The 16859-nt window shown below is 43.6% G+C and overlaps 1 protein-coding gene across 3 annotated transcripts in view; it reads right to left on the bottom strand.

Annotated features, from left to right (window-relative positions):
* LOC308191081 (neural-cadherin-like) overlaps positions 1 to 16859 on the bottom strand; it is a 49604-nt gene that overhangs the window by 3043 nt on the left and 29702 nt on the right. For all 3 annotated transcript variants that reach the window (XM_080583091.1, XM_080583092.1, XM_080583093.1), the window contains exons 18-31: positions 15054 to 16671; positions 13081 to 13174; positions 12107 to 12291; positions 11269 to 11501; positions 9954 to 10231; positions 8731 to 8945; positions 8272 to 8403; positions 7300 to 7423; positions 6993 to 7116; positions 6730 to 6910; positions 3853 to 4019; positions 2845 to 3109; positions 1887 to 2067; positions 257 to 510 (exon numbers count right to left, since the gene is read on the bottom strand). In XM_080583091.1, coding sequence (XP_080439217.1) covers positions 257 to 510; positions 1887 to 2067; positions 2845 to 3109; positions 3853 to 4019; positions 6730 to 6910; positions 6993 to 7116; positions 7300 to 7423; positions 8272 to 8403; positions 8731 to 8945; positions 9954 to 10231; positions 11269 to 11501; positions 12107 to 12291; positions 13081 to 13174; positions 15054 to 16671 — 4051 coding nt within the window. The remainder of the gene's footprint in view (positions 1 to 256; positions 511 to 1886; positions 2068 to 2844; positions 3110 to 3852; positions 4020 to 6729; positions 6911 to 6992; positions 7117 to 7299; positions 7424 to 8271; positions 8404 to 8730; positions 8946 to 9953; positions 10232 to 11268; positions 11502 to 12106; positions 12292 to 13080; positions 13175 to 15053; positions 16672 to 16859) is intronic.

Here is a 16859-nt window from a genome sequence, read left to right as displayed (position 1 = left end):
GAAAACAAGTGATTCTGGAAGAGAGAAGTCCTAAATTTGCTTGAAGTCACTTCAAGCAAGTAAAATGTAAATATGTATCGATGCCTGTCTCTTGGCATCCTCAAATGAACTCCCAACTTGTGATCTCCAGAAAAGGAGAAACACTAATCACAACATCTGAGGGTAAAGCAGACTTGATTCAAACAAACAGCAAGGTACAAGATTAGAAAAGAGAAGAAAAAAATAGTAAAACAACAACAAATACTTGTTTTCCTACCTAGGAAGACAAGGAGACACATGCTGATAGCCAGAATAGAGCCAGAGCTGAGTCCAACAGGTCTTCCAGCCTTCACCTGGCTAATTTCACACCATCTTCCCTTGTAGCCTTCGGGGCACTGGCAGATGGTCTTGTCTTGGGATTGAGCCACGCAGGTACCTCCGTTCCTACAGGTCCAGTGTCCGCAAGCTGAGGAGGTACAGTGTCTGAGCCCGGTAAGGCTATCAACCACTTCCACTTTCCCAGCTGGACACCTGGTCAACAGAAGCACAAGGGATCTTTAAGGCAGGTGATGCACCTGGAGCTGCATGCTGTTTTGTGCACAGTTTGTTACTATTTCGTTAAAGCCAATGATTACAGTCTGCTCAAGCAAACCACAAGTCGTCATCTAGAGCATCAAAGAGACGCAAAATCCAACAGTGAGCCAGTAGGCTTATGAAAATGTGAACATATATTCAGCTTTCCCCATCCAGAAGATATCCACAAGAGCTTCACTCCTGCCTTAAAAAAGGGATTTATCAGCTTCTGAACCCTTTTTCTACAGAGGTCTTCAAAATCCGTAGCAGGAAATGGGTAGCTGAGATTAATGGGAAAAGGGCTAGCGAGCACTTAGAATAAACTTTGTAATGTTCATTTGGACCTTTGGGAAAGAGATGGCCATTGATCTGCTCGGAAGGACCCAGCTTGTCTTTCAGGACTTGGATCTGCAGAGAAAGCAATTTCTTCTGATGTGTAATTGGAGAGGCCACGCAGGAATACTGTGAGGAACACAGACCTGCTCTCTGCACTCTGACGAAAAAACACTCATGAATAGATAGAAGAGCCTTCATGTTGTTCTTTTACAAAAGCTCTGAAGAAAGGAGTGTCCCGAGGCACACTTGGACCATCTCACAGCCTCCTTCAGCAACGCGTTGCTAGGCCTCAGAAGTACAAAGTTTGGCTGAATTGAAGGAATTCGAGTGGTACCTTCTCCTGCTCCTGTGTGGTGTTTGTTTGTTTGTTTTGGGGAACAGAAATGCTTGTATTTTGATTTCCATATCTTAATGTAATTTCTGAATGTTTTCTTTAAGGGTTGTCTCTTTTCCAACGAACTAACTGCATGGGATACCAGGCTGGTGGGCTTTGGTTCTTTTCATTCGCAGCCAATTTTAGAACTCAGTTTTGCGACAGTCTGATCTTGAAAGTCTCATTGCCTCATACAAAGTATGACCAACTTCAGCTTCTTTACAAAACATTATATATCATATATTCTCTCTATATATAATGTATACACAATATATGTACATTGTATTAATACAATACATATTTTCACACAGGCTGGCAGAAAACAAAGCTTTTGCAGTCCAGATTTTATCAAAGGGCATTTCATTTCCACACTGGCCTGTGATTTTCTCACCATGGGAAAAAAATGGTAGAATAAGTAGGTTGGTCCCACGTCAGACTTGCAGGAAAAGGCAAGTTTGGCCCACAGTAGGAGATGAGATGAAGAGCAGGATGTGTGCTTGGGATGCCCCCTCTGGTCAAAAGCAGCAGGGAGTTTCACTGTTAAAAGCAATTTGCCCGACCTAGGGTGGAAAAAAAGAGCTTCCCAACCACCCCTGGGTGGAAAAAAAACAAAAGCTGCGTGTACCGGCATTCGTATTTTCTCCACAGGTCTACACAAAGGAAAGGGCTGTAACAGGGCTGGCTGCTGCAGGCACTGGAATGGCATCCCATCGTGACACCCTGCCGCCTCAGAATTAAGCCAAACTCTGTGCTCTTGCCTTCCACGAGAAGTGGCTGACCATTCAGCTGGACGTCACGCAAACAACCTGCATTAAAGAAGGGGAATGCACATAGGAATACGATGAGTTAGCAACTTCCCTACCTTCCTTGCCCCCAACTCCTATGCAGGAGACCTTAAGGCATGCTAAAATATAGAGAAAAAATAACAAATTTTATAACGATCCTTAGATGATTTATCTGTTTTATTTTAGAAGAGATACAGGACATGTGCCCATGTGCCCTAGTCCCTCTGCAGATTGACAATACTTCTCCAGAACAGCTTGATTGTACCAATGTAACAATTTATCAGAGCTGTGCTACGGACCAGAACAGCTCCCCTAAATTAATCTAGACTTAAAATCTTAGAAGTGAAGCTGAATGAGAAGCAACACACTGGAAAAAGCTGTCTTTTAGTGAGCCACGGTCTCAAAGTCCTAGCACCCCTGCCCCAGGAAACAGAGACAGCGCCACATATTGCCTCCCAAGTCTTTCTCGTCCTTCCAGGACATGTGTCTGTTCCTTAAACCCATCCACAGGGCAAAGTGATTGAAGATCACAGTACAATTTCCCTACTTGCAACATTTGCCATTGGAAATGAAAATACAAAGTGCTACAGGAGCTTTACATCGTCACTAGGACCAGATACAGTGGTATATAAAGAGATGAACACTAGCTCTGATTTCCCTAGCAGAGGAAGTGAGATTTCATGGGCACAGCAGTCTGTGTGGGAGTTCTTGCTTGTGTTTTAGACTCTCCAATGTACTCAAAGATGGCATCTTTAGGTTGTAATTGCCTTCTTTTTGAGACTTCATCACATCACTTACCTTGGAAATCGCTCTCTGAATGACTGGGAAAGCGGTTTCCTAGCACAACGCTTGCCCAATCCATTTCAAACCATCTGTTCATGCCCAAAACAGAGGTCACTTCTTGATTGCCTCCACCACCGTTAACACGCAGAGTAAATTCGTTGTTGTAGCGCTCCATGGTCAGCAGAACCCACTGGCCGTTATTTATACGTAACGTCTTCATTCTCAGAGAGTGATTTTTGTCCCCCAAGCTGATGTTAACGCAAAAAAACCCCTCATCCATCTAAAAGACAATAAAGACCTTCAGTAACAGAAATTCACCCGTGAGTGTTATTGCACTGTCCTGCCTCAAAACCAAACCAAACCAAAAAAAACCCAACACAGACCTGAGCTTTTAAAACTGAAATGTCACTCTTGCTTTTAAGGGTCTGAAAAAGTCTTTATTCACAGATAAAAATTGCCACAAGAAAACTTCACGTCCAGGAATTATCAGCTTCTTTCTTTACAGGCCACTCTCTCCTAACTCAGATGAACCTTTTTATCGGTCTTCTCCCTGGTGATACCGATCTCTGTCTTCCCATCTGACCCTGCCCTTACAACTGGAATAATTAGCCTCTGCCTGGCTAATATAATCCAGACAGCTTTTTTTTTTTTTTTAAGCAAAAGCAAAAATATAGAGAGAAGCTTTATTGCCAGAGACAGATAAAAGCAAAGGGAAAAGGCAAACAGGACAAAACAATCTTCCCCATTCACGTGTATCACATGTGCTCACCAGTACTTTTACTGGCAGTGAAACAACTAGACTTTATGCTATATTGTCTCACCACTAAGCAACACTGCTCTGGCTGTGCTTTATTTTCAGGAAGGACAACGCAAATAAGAGCAGTTGCCCTCACGTGGTGAATTCTTGCTCTTTATTAAGTTAAAAATAGGTGTCCTTAACCAGAAACTGCATCTACGTCTCCCGTTGGGATACTCCGTGACAAACGAAGAGGACTGAAGCAGAACAGCTTTTGGGGCACCCACCTCCAGCCGCAGGTACCCGCTCCCATCTGCGGCGGCCAAGCTGAGCAGGGTGCTGCGGGAGATGCGGGTGCGCACCATCAGCCGGATCCGAGTGCTGCGAGTGCTGCGAGTGCTCCTCGGCTCGTAGTGGATCCAGCTGTCCCTTCCAAAAGCCCACTCTGGAAGAACTAAGCGCAACACACACACAAAACCAAGGAGGAAATCTCAGAACTAGCTGCTCCCGCAGATCTCCCCTGCTTGAGAATTAACCAGTTCTGAACGTCGGAGTTTTAGTTCTTAAGAAACTTTGACAACATAGTGAAGCATCATGGAAAGCACTCACCCCACACAAAACAATTTAATATATTAAATCCACATATGCATGCACCCCCCCTTAATTAAGGAAATTATGAGAGAAAGAACAAACCAAGAAGACAGAATTTAGGTAGCAAAGGGACAATTCGACATTCTGCTCCTCACAGGCTACACATTCTACCCAATCATTCCTACACTGAGCCCAAAACCTCTTTTTTTTGTCTGTTTGTTTTTAAAACTAAACCATTTCTTCCAGTAAAGTAGTTGGAAATGATCTGAAGACAAAAATCCTTATTTTCCCATCATCTTGGGGAATCCACTTGAGAGTCTTCCAGCAGAAGTCTTTGATGAAGTTGTTTCCATTTTTGTGGAAATCAGCTATCACTAAACCCAGAGCCTGGTGCTTTTATGCAGCAGGTTCCCACTTTAGTCTCATTACCTGACAGCAGTCCTAGGTCTCCTTGTTGTGGACACAGCCTAGTTGAAAAAAGAAATTTCTTCCAACCAAGTAAAGATATAATCCAAGTTCATGGCTATACGGGAAGAATGCTGAGTCACCAACATCTAAGCTGAGGTCAGAGTCACTTAAATAAAAATCCAAAAAGTGCCAAAAAGTGGGTGGTGGGGCACTTAGTCTGGTTCCCAGGACATGAAACATCATATGACAGAGACTTAATTTCTGCATTCTCTTTCTCTCTCACTGTTTCTCCTATCTCTTTTCTTTCCTAAAGTTAATTTTCTTTTCTCCTTTAATTTATTGCCTCATATTATTCTTCCTACCCCACTGCTCTCTTTTGCTCAATATCCCTGCAGCAACAGGCTCGAACTGATGAGCAGGGATGGATTTTCTTGGGACACTCCAGTGATTCCTGACCCTAGCTGTCTGCTCCTTGCTGTGAGTGTGGCTCTGCCATTTGTATAGCATCAGCTCAACACCAGTATCTACAGCCCAAAACATTAGAAGAAACCGGAACCCATCGGAGTTTTCCTAATACAGCAGGATGTGACTTGTGGATTTTAAGTAATTAGTTTCTGAGCACTTGGTTTCTCACACAGTGGTGTGGGGTAGGAATCAATACAGTTGTCCCAAATAAGCAGCTGGGCTTATGAACCAGCATCCCAAGATAATGCAAACCAGAATAAGACTTAAATATAGGCAGATGTTTATAAACCAGCATCATCTGTCTGCAGAACATTAATACAAATAACTGAGCTATATTGACCACTTACGTGGTCATTATAAACACTTAAACAATGAAGGCTCCAGGCCTAGAATGTGCCAATTGTGATTCCAGTCCTCACCACAGCAGACAGGCTTCCACTGGGTAATTTAATGTCACCTTTTAAGTCTTGTGTGGGAGACGGAGAAAGAAAGAAAGGGTCTGGCTGCTTGCAGGGTGTTATTGTTCTGTATGCAAGATGGACAAGTAAGAGCGTTAAGCTGAAAGGATATGTGCAGTACGCCACCAGTTGTGTCTATTAATCACAACGCATTGATTCAATGCTACCTAGCACGTGCTCCTTTCCAACTGATCACTGCTGCTCATCCTCTCCCGTAGCTCACTCAAATTAAGGGGTTGAGGGAGCAAATTCTCCTCTCATGCTATGCAGAGCCCCAGATATTATGGGGCACTGGTACTCATAGTCTGTTACAACCAACCCCATCATTCCTACCTTGTACCTAGAGGGATCAAGCAGACTCAGGGCAGGTAAAGTCCCAGGAAACACCTGTAACTTGTGTCTGCTTTCTGCTTCTGAGCACAGGCCGCTGAAGGTATATGCAGGCCAGAGCCAACTTCAAGCATGTGTGCCCTGAACAGGGCTGCGGGCAACTAGGAGCGCTTCACACATTAAAGGACTTATTTCTTAGATTTTTGAATTGTGCTAAAACTTTGTAATTTCTTACAATGCCTCTGAGGTTTTCGTTACAGTCCCTTGCATGCTTTTGTTCTCTGATGCACATTTCATGCTGATTTTGCACAGGATAACACATTTGCTGGAGCTGGCCTCATGTTATGTCCCCACATGAACCCACCGCTGTGGTTTAAGGGCATTGCACAACCTTCAATTCATTCCAGTGGCAGAGGGAAATGTAATTATCCCCCTTTTATGGATAGAAAATTGGACCTGAGGACTTGAGGGTTGTGTCCCCAGGTTTTACATACAGAACATACCAAGCTGGCACCTAATCACTCTTAAGACCACTGCAAGATGACGAACAGCACCATGTTCATTAAACTAAATTTTTTGACCAGTATGGTCAGAGGGAGAATGCACGATGCAAAATGTTTCATCTTTCTCCACTGAGAAATAAGGTGTTGTGAAAAAAAAGGCAAATCAGCCCGTGTGACCACTTGCCTCCTTCACAAAGTAAAGCAGGTCTCATCAAGATCCCCATCTGTGACATTACCTTTATTCAACAAGAGTTAGAAGGATAGTTACATTGCTGCAGATCTAAATCATTCCCAGAAAGCAGCATGGTCTTATTAAGTTCCTCAGTTCAAAGTGGTGGCAAACAGAGCTGTGTCTTTGATGCTATTCCCACAGATCCTTGCATGAATTTCTCCCTAGAACTTGCAGTACCTTTGTCACACGCTGGTCCAGCGTATCCTGGGGAGCAGTCACAGCGAAAGAAGTCCCAGCCGCCAACGCACTTGCCATGGACACCACAGGAGGCCACCCCAGCGCTCTGACACATTTCATCCATAAGGACGCACCCGGGAGCACTGTTCAAGGACTCTGCAGGGTGCTCTAAGTCATAGACCTAGGCAAGGACAAAGAGAAGCATCACATCAGGTGTCCACAGTTGACATTGGTAGATCCAAGATCGGTTTTAGCAGCCCTACCTTACTGTCAACGACAACGTTGCGAATGCAGCCAACAAACCCTTTGAAGTGCTTTTGTGAGGTGTGGTAAGGCAAAGTCTTCTTAACGCCCCCCAGCTGTAGGGGCTGATGGCCACTGAAGAGCCTGCCCATGTTGAGGGGAAGACAGAGAAAGAGAGAATTAGTGGGAAGAAAGAATACAATCTGGCTGAATTTTCTTTTCCTCCTCTCCCTTCCTTTTCCTTAGATTTTTTGAGCTATTATGTTTCCAGTTTGCTTTTTGTTTGTTTGTTTTGTTTGTTTGATTGATTGTTTGTTTTTTTTTTACCTCCAAGTTTCCACAGTCTCTTCAGAGGCTTCACAGGCAGACAGATCCACTGGGGACATCTTCTTAACACCGCTGTTGCTATCTCTAACTGAGATGTTTACGCAGTGGTCAAGAACCAGCTTCACTTTCTGGAGAAAGGTATTATTTGAAACAATTGCATCTGGAGACACGCATACATTTTAATTACACATTTTCTTTCACTTAGCAGAAGGGGGATGTTAACTAGTGATTACACTGTAGGAGACTTTATTAAAATACTAAAACAGTTCTATACACTAATCTGGAGAGTTGGCATATAACTAAGGAGCCATACAAAAGAAAAATCTGACTCTACCATGACCAGGCCAAGTCTCTGACAGGGCAGAGAGAAGACAGGATTTTCTTGAAGTGTGCTGCCAAATCAGAACCCAAAGAGACAAGCTAGCAGAGCAGACGGTCTGCCAGGTTCCCTGTTCCAGATCCTGATATGCTCACTGCTTTCTATTACGGGGGAGAGAAAGGGGCAACCTAGCAGATGGCCTCACCAGTGTTACATCAGCAAGAAGTTCCCCTTACACAAAAGCATTTCTATCTTCTTTGTGAGTCACCTGGTGGGGCAGGGTTTCCCACTCCAAGAAACTAAGGATATTTCACTTCATCAGCCCAGGAAGCATCTTGTCCCCTGGATTATCATAAATCCAAGGTCTAAGCAATAGATCATTAATAGATAATTCATAATAATAATAATAATAGATAATAGATCATTAAATAAAGAAAACAGCAGGGCCCACGTCAAAGTTGGGTCAGACCTCTCAAGGCCTTGTTCTGATTGACTGCCTCAAGACTAAGGGGATATCTGAGCTGACAAACTTCAGTCCCTGCCCTTGCAGTGATGGGATGATTGTTGAAAAATCTCTACAGGCACAAAAAGGGGTTCTGAAGGGGTTCTAGATACAGGAATTAGTGCTTTACCAGGATTGCCCATATTTACACTTGCCTTTCCATCATTTATAATTTTTATATTGTGCCAGCGACGATCTGCGACATTAACTTTTGGGGACAGCTGCAGGAAAAGCTCGCCAAAGCCATGGCTGACAGTCAGCGATGGGACACCACCAGAAAGCTCTGCAGAAAAAAGACCGTTACTGGATAAGCACCCACCTTGTTCCTGTACGCAGCCAGCTGAACCCTGTGTCACCCTCAAACTTTAGTCTGAGGAGCTCTTTAGCCAGTGGAGGGAACTTAGTTTTAAAATGTACAGCTTCTAACACGGTGACAGGACACACACTGGGCATGGTGGCAAATTGGTCTGCATTCTCCTTATCCTCCAAAAGTAACTTTCTGAACCTCTTTATTTTTTAAATGAAAAAAAAAAAAGCCACCAATACTACTAACCGCAAGTAATTCACGTTCACGCAACCACACAGAACAAGTACCCGTGAAGTTACCAACCCAACGCCATGAAATCTTTCAGCTCTCCAGGCTGCCCTCGTGCTACCGGTCCCTGGTACAACAGAAGGCCGTCGGGGACTTCGGTGATAAACTCCAAGGAGATGCGGCTCTCAAAGCAAGGCTTGAGAGGAGGGAACCAGGCGTAACCGTGGCCTCTGAAGCTGTGTTTTGTCTGCTGGCAGTCTGGTCCTTGGAAATTAGGAGAGCATTTGCATCTATTAAAAATAAAAAATAAGAAAAAAAATCCACCATGCAAGCAGAACTGGCTAAGGACTCATCCTACAGCAGGACTCTCCAATCTGATCATAGGAGCCTCTAATGCCTTGGCCATGGTGACAGTTAAATAAGCACTAGCAAAACTTCCATTATAAAATGTCCTCCATTTACTTGTTTGTACAAACACAATTTATCTTTGGATCTAAATCATATAAGGTAAGATTAATTGCCTAATATTAAGCAAGATAGTTCTGTGAGTAATGAAGGAGCCTTCCTAAAAGACCCCTCTCAAAACCAGTGAAAATGGAGCAGAAGTAAAGGAGCCTCAGAACTGAGCAGATAATACACGGCAGAGCGCTACCAAGGATAACAGTATTTCCGGGCACCAAAATTTCTCTACCTGATTACACCTGAGCAGCACTGTCAGGCTCAGGTCTTCACTGTGAGCAGGGCTTCTGCAGCTTCAGTCTGAGTCCTACCTCCCCTGTCAAGGCTCTTCAGAGAAGAGCTCCTCAGAAGAGGCTGGCTAGTTGTTTCTGCCTTCCTATGCTGGGATGGCCACTTTTAAGCAAACATGCCTAAGGTTTCCCTTCTGGAAGGGTACTAGGCTCATTCTGAGCTAGCACAGTCCCACTATTTTTTTCATCTTCATGCTATTTTCTCTACGAGATGTAATTTTAGGAGAAAAAAATCAAGGCAAGGAACATGGGGACATGATTAAAATGTTTAATAACATCGAGGTAGGCTGCACAAAACAAAGACATTTTGCAGGGCAACATTAAAGGAACCACGACTGCCTGCAAAATTCCCAAGGTTTTCCTGGAGACTACGACAAACCAAAGTACCTATTTGAAAACAGAGGTCTATTTGCAGGACCTGTGTGAAGTACAACAGTCAGACCTGCCACAGTGAGAAGCCATGCAATGACACCCCCCAACCTTCCTGTCCTCCTCCCCACAGACCGAGCAGAAGCACTCTGCCTGCACCCCAGGCAAAGCCCCACCAACCTGTAGCCCAAATCAGTATCCACACACGTGCCACCGTTGAGACAAGGGTTCGTCTGGTATGAGGAGCAGGAGAGATGGGGACTCTCCCGAGCTGCACAGCCACACAGGGCACTGCTCAGGACTGTCACAGACACCAGCGAAACACTTCCAGCTGTGGTTATCGTTGGCACATGACTCTGCTCATACTTGCTGATGCATCCGCTGCTGTGAGTGCAGTTGGCAGTCACACATTCGTCAATGCCAATCTGGGTGATATTTATATCCAAGATGTTTTCCAGCTGTGGAGAACAATTAGTTGCATTCATCTGACTTTTCCACAAAGGGGAAGCTCACAGATGACAGACGTGAAAAGCCCAAGTCTTATTTATTCTCAAAACTGGTTGCTGTGCCATTTCCTTCCAACATTTACCTCACTCTGTCCAGTCAAAGGCAGTTCAGCCTGGTATCTGTTAAGGCAAAAGCCTTGTTATATAAAGTCATTTATAGTGTGAGTATTTAGAAGACAAAAATATTGTCACATTCATCATAAATTGAGTGGGTAACTTTTATTCACTTATAGTTCTGATGAACTATTTTACATAGAATCTGAGCTGTACTTTTAATCTGGACTTGTGCCTTAATACCGAGAAGGGTGAACTGGCCTTGGCAATGAAGAAATACCTTTTCTGGCAACAGTGAGTTATTACTGCAGCACTGATTATTATCATAGCTGTATTTCAGCCTACGTGTAAGAACAGAGTCATTTCCAACACAGCAAGTCATTTAAATCATAGCAGAATTTTATTTTTTTTTCCTGCAAGAGGACGCAAACTTTGTAAGATTTTAAATGCACATTTCTAACCTGTTTCTCCACTGGGTAATGGTTATTTTACTGCTTTGCCCTCTTAACTCAGAAAGCTGGAACTGTTGAGTGAACACACGTTTCTGAGCTTCAGCTACAGAACATTTCTGTGTAGAAGAATATAAACTGAAATATTAAGACCCCATGTACAAAGGTAACAGCCAAACACATCCTTTATACAGGATTTTACAGCCTCTTCAATAGGAAAAACATGTTTACATTCCTAAAAGTTTGCTCGTTGTGTTTGGGTCACTCAATTTGTATTTACAGGCTGGCTTCTAAAGCATTCACATTTGAAACTTTAAATATAAATGTTAAAGGACTATTTGACTTTACTGATTAAAATTATCCGTTTTTCTCACACATTATTTCCTTAGTCATTCTAAATATGCACATTCATTAGGCAGTGGATATTATCTGAGTAGACACAGTGGGAAGATGCTGTACTTTCATATGTAGTATACATACACTTACCCACGCTCTGGAGGCTGCTACGTTGCCATTAAGTTTTTCTGCTTTATAATAGGGTGGACCATAAACTGCAAACCAAACATCAATGCCTCGGGTTTGACTTGGGCTATTTAACACACTGAAAATGTGAACATTTTCAAGTGGGGCAGACATGATATCTGAAAGCAGCTTCTTCATCTGGTTGTATTTACTCTCTTTTTTAGGGGATTGGGATATGAACTCCTCTGGGGTGATACCTGTAACAGAATTTAAAAACCTGACAAACACTTATCTTGCAACTGTTGTAGCAATAGAAGAGGGGAGCAGGACAGAACAAATATTAAGGCTGCAGAAAATGCACTCAGTTGTAAATTTATGAGTGTTTTCATTTTGAGGCTCTGAAATTTTCCGTGCTGGCTTCTTCTTAGGATTTGTGTAATGAAGCTTTTTGATTCTTATTCATTTCTTTTTTTTTTCATTCTTTTAAATCAGAAACATGGTTAAGATTTTATTTTTTCACAAAGATTGAAACAATCTGGTGAATTTCAGGGAGCCAGTTGTTCACATAAGGATTTTTTCTGAAACATAAATTGCTGTTTTGTTGAAAAGTCAGTGTAGAAATCTTGTATCTTTTCTTCAGCATCAGACAAGCATTTCTTGCCGACTTTTCTCCAGAGATGTGCCTTACACGCAGTAAGGACATGTCAGAGGACCACGCAAATGAAGATGCATTTTCAAACCTTTATCTATCAAGGATTAGCTCCTAAGTTTAAGGGCATGAGAATTCTAAATAACACAGTAGCAACGTTAAAGAGGTAGATTTCAGTATTACAATTCTAACGTACTTCATCGCCTTGCTTACCTTTTATTCGTATAGAACCAGCATTACGGAGGGCATCATCTTTGATCTCCTTCACTGTAACCTTTACAGTTGAGACAACGTCTGGCCAGACTCCATCAATGACTCTAACTCTTATGTTGTATGTTCCTGGTGGGGTTCCTTCTTTAATAGTCAGCAAACCTGAGTTATCATTAAGGATAAAGTACCTGTAATAAGAGTTAAGCCAAGGAACAAGCTATGAGAAGTTAAAGAGCTAAGATGTAATTACTATCGCTGGTAGTTCCTCTGATCCACTTTATTTTGGGAAAGCTACCAAAGACAGCAGATGTGGTCCCTCATGAAGGGACAGTGCAGAACAGAACATTTTTACATTGCCTGTTGGCTCCTAATGACTCTCCACCAGTATATTGAGTTTTCTTCCTATTTCTATGCCATAGAAACTATGTAGAAAGACTCAGGCTACTACAGGCATAACTGGAAACCGTGTGAACTCCTAGTTCAAATACATTCATCAAGAGTGACAGAGGAGGCACAACCCACCTCCAAATGGCACATGTAAATCTCAACCCCGCTCATAATCCAGACACTGGTGGGAACACATCCAATACACATCACATTTTAAAAACAGTGGTGACACTGAAATACCAAGTTCCAGGAGCTTGGAGGAAAGAGGATGGAAGTCAGTGGGTATTTTTTCTGTAGTGGGTCATTGATGGTTTTTATGGATATGACTATAAACGGGGAATTGTGAGTGGTGTCCCAGTAGATTGGGCACTCTATGAGGCAACGGGAAATGGATCAGTTTGGCATTCAGCATTATTTACTGTCATTTCACACTCAGAGGTTTTTGGAGAGCTACGCACAAGCATCTAACCAACAACATGCTTTTGCACACTTGTTTTCAAAAAAAGAAGAGTTTAAATACATTCCGTGTTTTAGCATCCAGGCAAGTTTTCCACACATTTTACCCAATATCCATTTTTCTCTCTAAATACCTTGATGTTTTTCCTTCAAATTGGTAGATTTTGCGATCCCAATCATCATTATCAGGGGCACGGACTTGTCCCAGGATGGTCATGGGTAGGATACCTAAAACAACATAGCATGTAAGTGGCATAGTCAGAACAATACCATTACACAAACAGGTCAGCCATTCCAGTTTTACTGGTTTGCCTTAAACCTAAAACCTCTACAGAAATAGTTGTGATGATTCTTTGCAGAAGATGTGCACCAGTTTGTAAATACCACACGCTGTCCTGCGTGGGTAATAATGGGTGTTTGCTGTATGGCTGCAGAGATTAAACTCAACCAGGGGCTGCATGGAAGAGCAGTCAGGAAGGAAAAAGCTAGCCACCTCTGAAGAAAGATAAGAGAGATTCAGAAACAATGTCAGAATAATTCTTCCCATTATTTTAGCTGCCATGCCCAACCAGCTTACAGAGTGGTTTAGACAGGGGTTGAGGTTTGGCAGAACAACCAAAATATTGACTGGATGACAAAGGGCAAAAAACAATAGCAATTTGGAGGAAGTTACAGCAAGATAGAGAGGATGTCCAAAACACAATAACCAGGCTTATTTGGAGTAGGTGGTGAGACTTTGGGGTGAGAGGGAAAGCAGCATGTATTCTGCTGTTTTTAAATCCTCTACGAAAAACTCACAGATAAGTGTTGTTGTTTGTTTTTAACCAAAAGCTATTTCTGAAGGAAAGATCCACAGGTATCTGAACTCGTATACCAACTGAGTAAAGAATCAAGGATACACAAAGAGCAAAAGCTGTGGGATTTCACCTTGTGAAAGGGAACAGCACAAACCCTGACATCTGAGGGCTGCATGCAACAAGGAGAGAAAACTGTACATGTCCTGCAGCTGGGACAACATTCATCTGAGATTTTGCTGCATGCGGGATGCCCTGGTGTTTGACTCCTACATCATATGAATGTAGCACACAACACACTGGTAGACTTCTGATTCTGTTACCTTAAAAACACTTGCTATTCCCTCCCAGAAATTAGCAGGACAGATGACTTTAACCTTTAAAAAAGCAACTAAAAGAGAATTCAGACTTTATAAAAAGATCTGGTACTTAGGCTAGTTAGTACTCGGGCAGAGGTTCTCAGTACTTGCTAGAGTTTCTCAGCAAAAAGCAGCAAGGTCTGAACTTGATAGTGAGCACAAAACAGGCAGAACATTTCAACACAAACAGATGGTCAACAGCATCTACATAGAAACAGTTTCTAGTGTCCCACAACAGATATGCTATTTAATGTGTTATTGAACCACCAGTTATATGGCAAAGAAAAATAAGAGGAAGAAATTACCTGAGTCTAAATGATGTAAGCAACCTAAAAGCTTTTTACCTGTGTGGTTTAATTTGCTATTGGGCACTGGATCACAAGAGAACTGCTAGCTAATTTCCAAAGCAAGGAGGGAAACGTGGCGTCTCTCACTGCTGCAGCCAGCGTTCACAGAAAATCCCCCCAGAACAGCGTTTGTCAGCTGAAGGCTGATATGAATGTCTCAGACAATTTACACGAGTTCAGGTTAAGAGTATTCATTGATACCAAATTGACTATTCAATTCAGTCTGTGCAGGGAACAAGGTTCTCTGAGTAATTCAGGTTCAGCACAGCAACATTCTGAATTCTGTTCTTTTCTTTTCCCCTGGAATGTTAACTTTGCTGGAAAACCGCATCTGAAAACAAGGGACCATTACTCAAGTTTGGCAGAAACATGCACAGAATAGCAGGCAGCTATCCTCTTAATTCAAGGCTGCCTCAGCTTCTTCCACAAACCAAGTAGCCCAGAGTCCTCTGGCCCACCTACTGTTCTTTGTGCGGGCTCGAGCAAACTTAAGTAGCACTTCTACTGAGATCTTATGTGGAAGAGGCCAGAGCCCTCTTGTGAATCTCACAGCTGTTCCTTTGGCCTTACCGTAACACCTGGAAGCAAGCATCAGAGAGCGCCTTACCATCGTAGCTGTAGATGAGGCACTCCATGTAACCAGCAGAATGCGGGTGGTCGTTCTGGTCCCCAATATTCACAGTTAATGTGTTGGTGGAGCTCATCGGTGGAATCCCGCTGTCTGTGATCAGGATGGGCAGGTAGAAGACCTTGTGTACTTCCCTGTCAAAGGTACGCAGTGCAGTGAGCTGGGCACTTCCATTATGGAAATCCTGCAAGTGGAAGTTATCCAGACTATCAAAATTGCTGAGTAAATGGAAGGAGAAGGGTGCTCCGTTAGCAGCAGTGTCTCGGTCCTTAGCATACAGCAAAGCAGACGTCTCATTCATTTGGACTACCTGAGGAGAAGCTGTGTTTTCCCAGACCACTGGGTTATAATGAGCCTCAAACTCTGGCCCGTTGTCATTTACATCCCGCAGAGTCACTAGAACAGTGGCACTGCCTGCCAGAGGGGGCTGCCCCATATCTGTGGCAATAACGATGAGCTGGTACTGCGTCACTGCCTCATAATCCAGCAGTCCTGCAACTACCACCCAGCCATCACTAGCCACAGAGAACTGGCCACCTGGGTCAGACTTGTTGAGCAGGTGCAAAGAAAACCTTCCGTTCAGGCCAGAATCCAAGTCAACAGCAGAAACCTGAACAACTTTGGTGCCTACAGGCACGTCTTCCCCCAGAGCAGCCACTTCATAGAATTGGGGGTAGAAGACCGGAGCATGGTCGTTGGCATCCTCCACGTAGATCACACAGTGAGCGATGCTGAAGAAATCCATGTCCTCTGCTTTCAGAGTCAAATTGAACACCCTCTCGTGAGGCTTCTCAAAGTCAATCCGCTTTCGCAGCCGGATGAACCCGCAGTTGTTGACTTTATCTGTCTCCATGGAGAACTTGCGGTCGTTGTCGCCGTCGAGGATGCTGAATGTCACCACGGCATTTTCCCCCTCATCCCTGTCCACGGCAGACACCACTGCGACCTCGGTGTTAATGCTCGCGTTCTCAGAGACAAATGCCGTGTAGATTCTTTGCAGGAAGACCGGAGCATGGTCGTTCACATCAGTCACCAAAATAGTGGCGGTGCCTGTCCCAGTGAGCCCTCCTCCGTCTTTGGCCTCCACCACCAGTAGGTACCTGTCTTCCTTCTCCCGGTCCAGGGAGCCAAGCATGGTATAGATGGTGCCGCTAACGGAGTTAATTGAGAACAAGTTCAGGTTAATTTCGTTTTGGACGTTCTGAACGATTCTGTAGGTTAGTACAGCATTCGTGCCAGCTTTTGGGTCATCAAAGTCCACTGCGGTCATGTCCATAACAGCCGTGTCTGCCGGGGAATCCTCAGGGATGTGACCCATGAAACAACCATCCGAGACACAGAGGAAAAGGGGCGCGTTGTCGTTCACGTCCCTCACTTCTATGATAACATCTGCGAAGCCAGTCAGTCCCTCTCCGCTCTCATCTGTTGCTAGAACGAGGAAGCGCCATGTTGATCGCTTCTCGCGGTCCAATCTTCTGCTTGTGCTGATCTCGCCCGTGTTCTCGTTGATGCTGAATTCGCTACCGGCCCCCTGTCCGTGCAGGGAATAGCTAATGGCATTTTGATCAGCCGCTTGGTCGGGGTCTCTTGCAGAAACCTAGAAGAAACCACATCAGGGAAGTGTTTATGTAACGGAAACCAGGAAAATGCTGTTCTTTTACTGATGTCAGTTGGTGTTGTGCAGGCTACGAAAATAGCATGAAATTTAACAACAAACATCTCTTGATTTCAGTCACTCAGGTCAAGTACTCTCAATAAACATCAATGCACAGCCTAGAGAAACAG

This window comes from Anser brachyrhynchus (assembly GCF_964034855.1).
Source record: "Anser brachyrhynchus genome assembly, chromosome: 2".
Taxonomy (NCBI): Eukaryota; Metazoa; Chordata; class Aves; order Anseriformes; family Anatidae; genus Anser; species Anser brachyrhynchus.
Note: the sequence above shows the minus strand (reverse complement) of the source record. Positions and strands in the feature narration are given on the sequence as shown.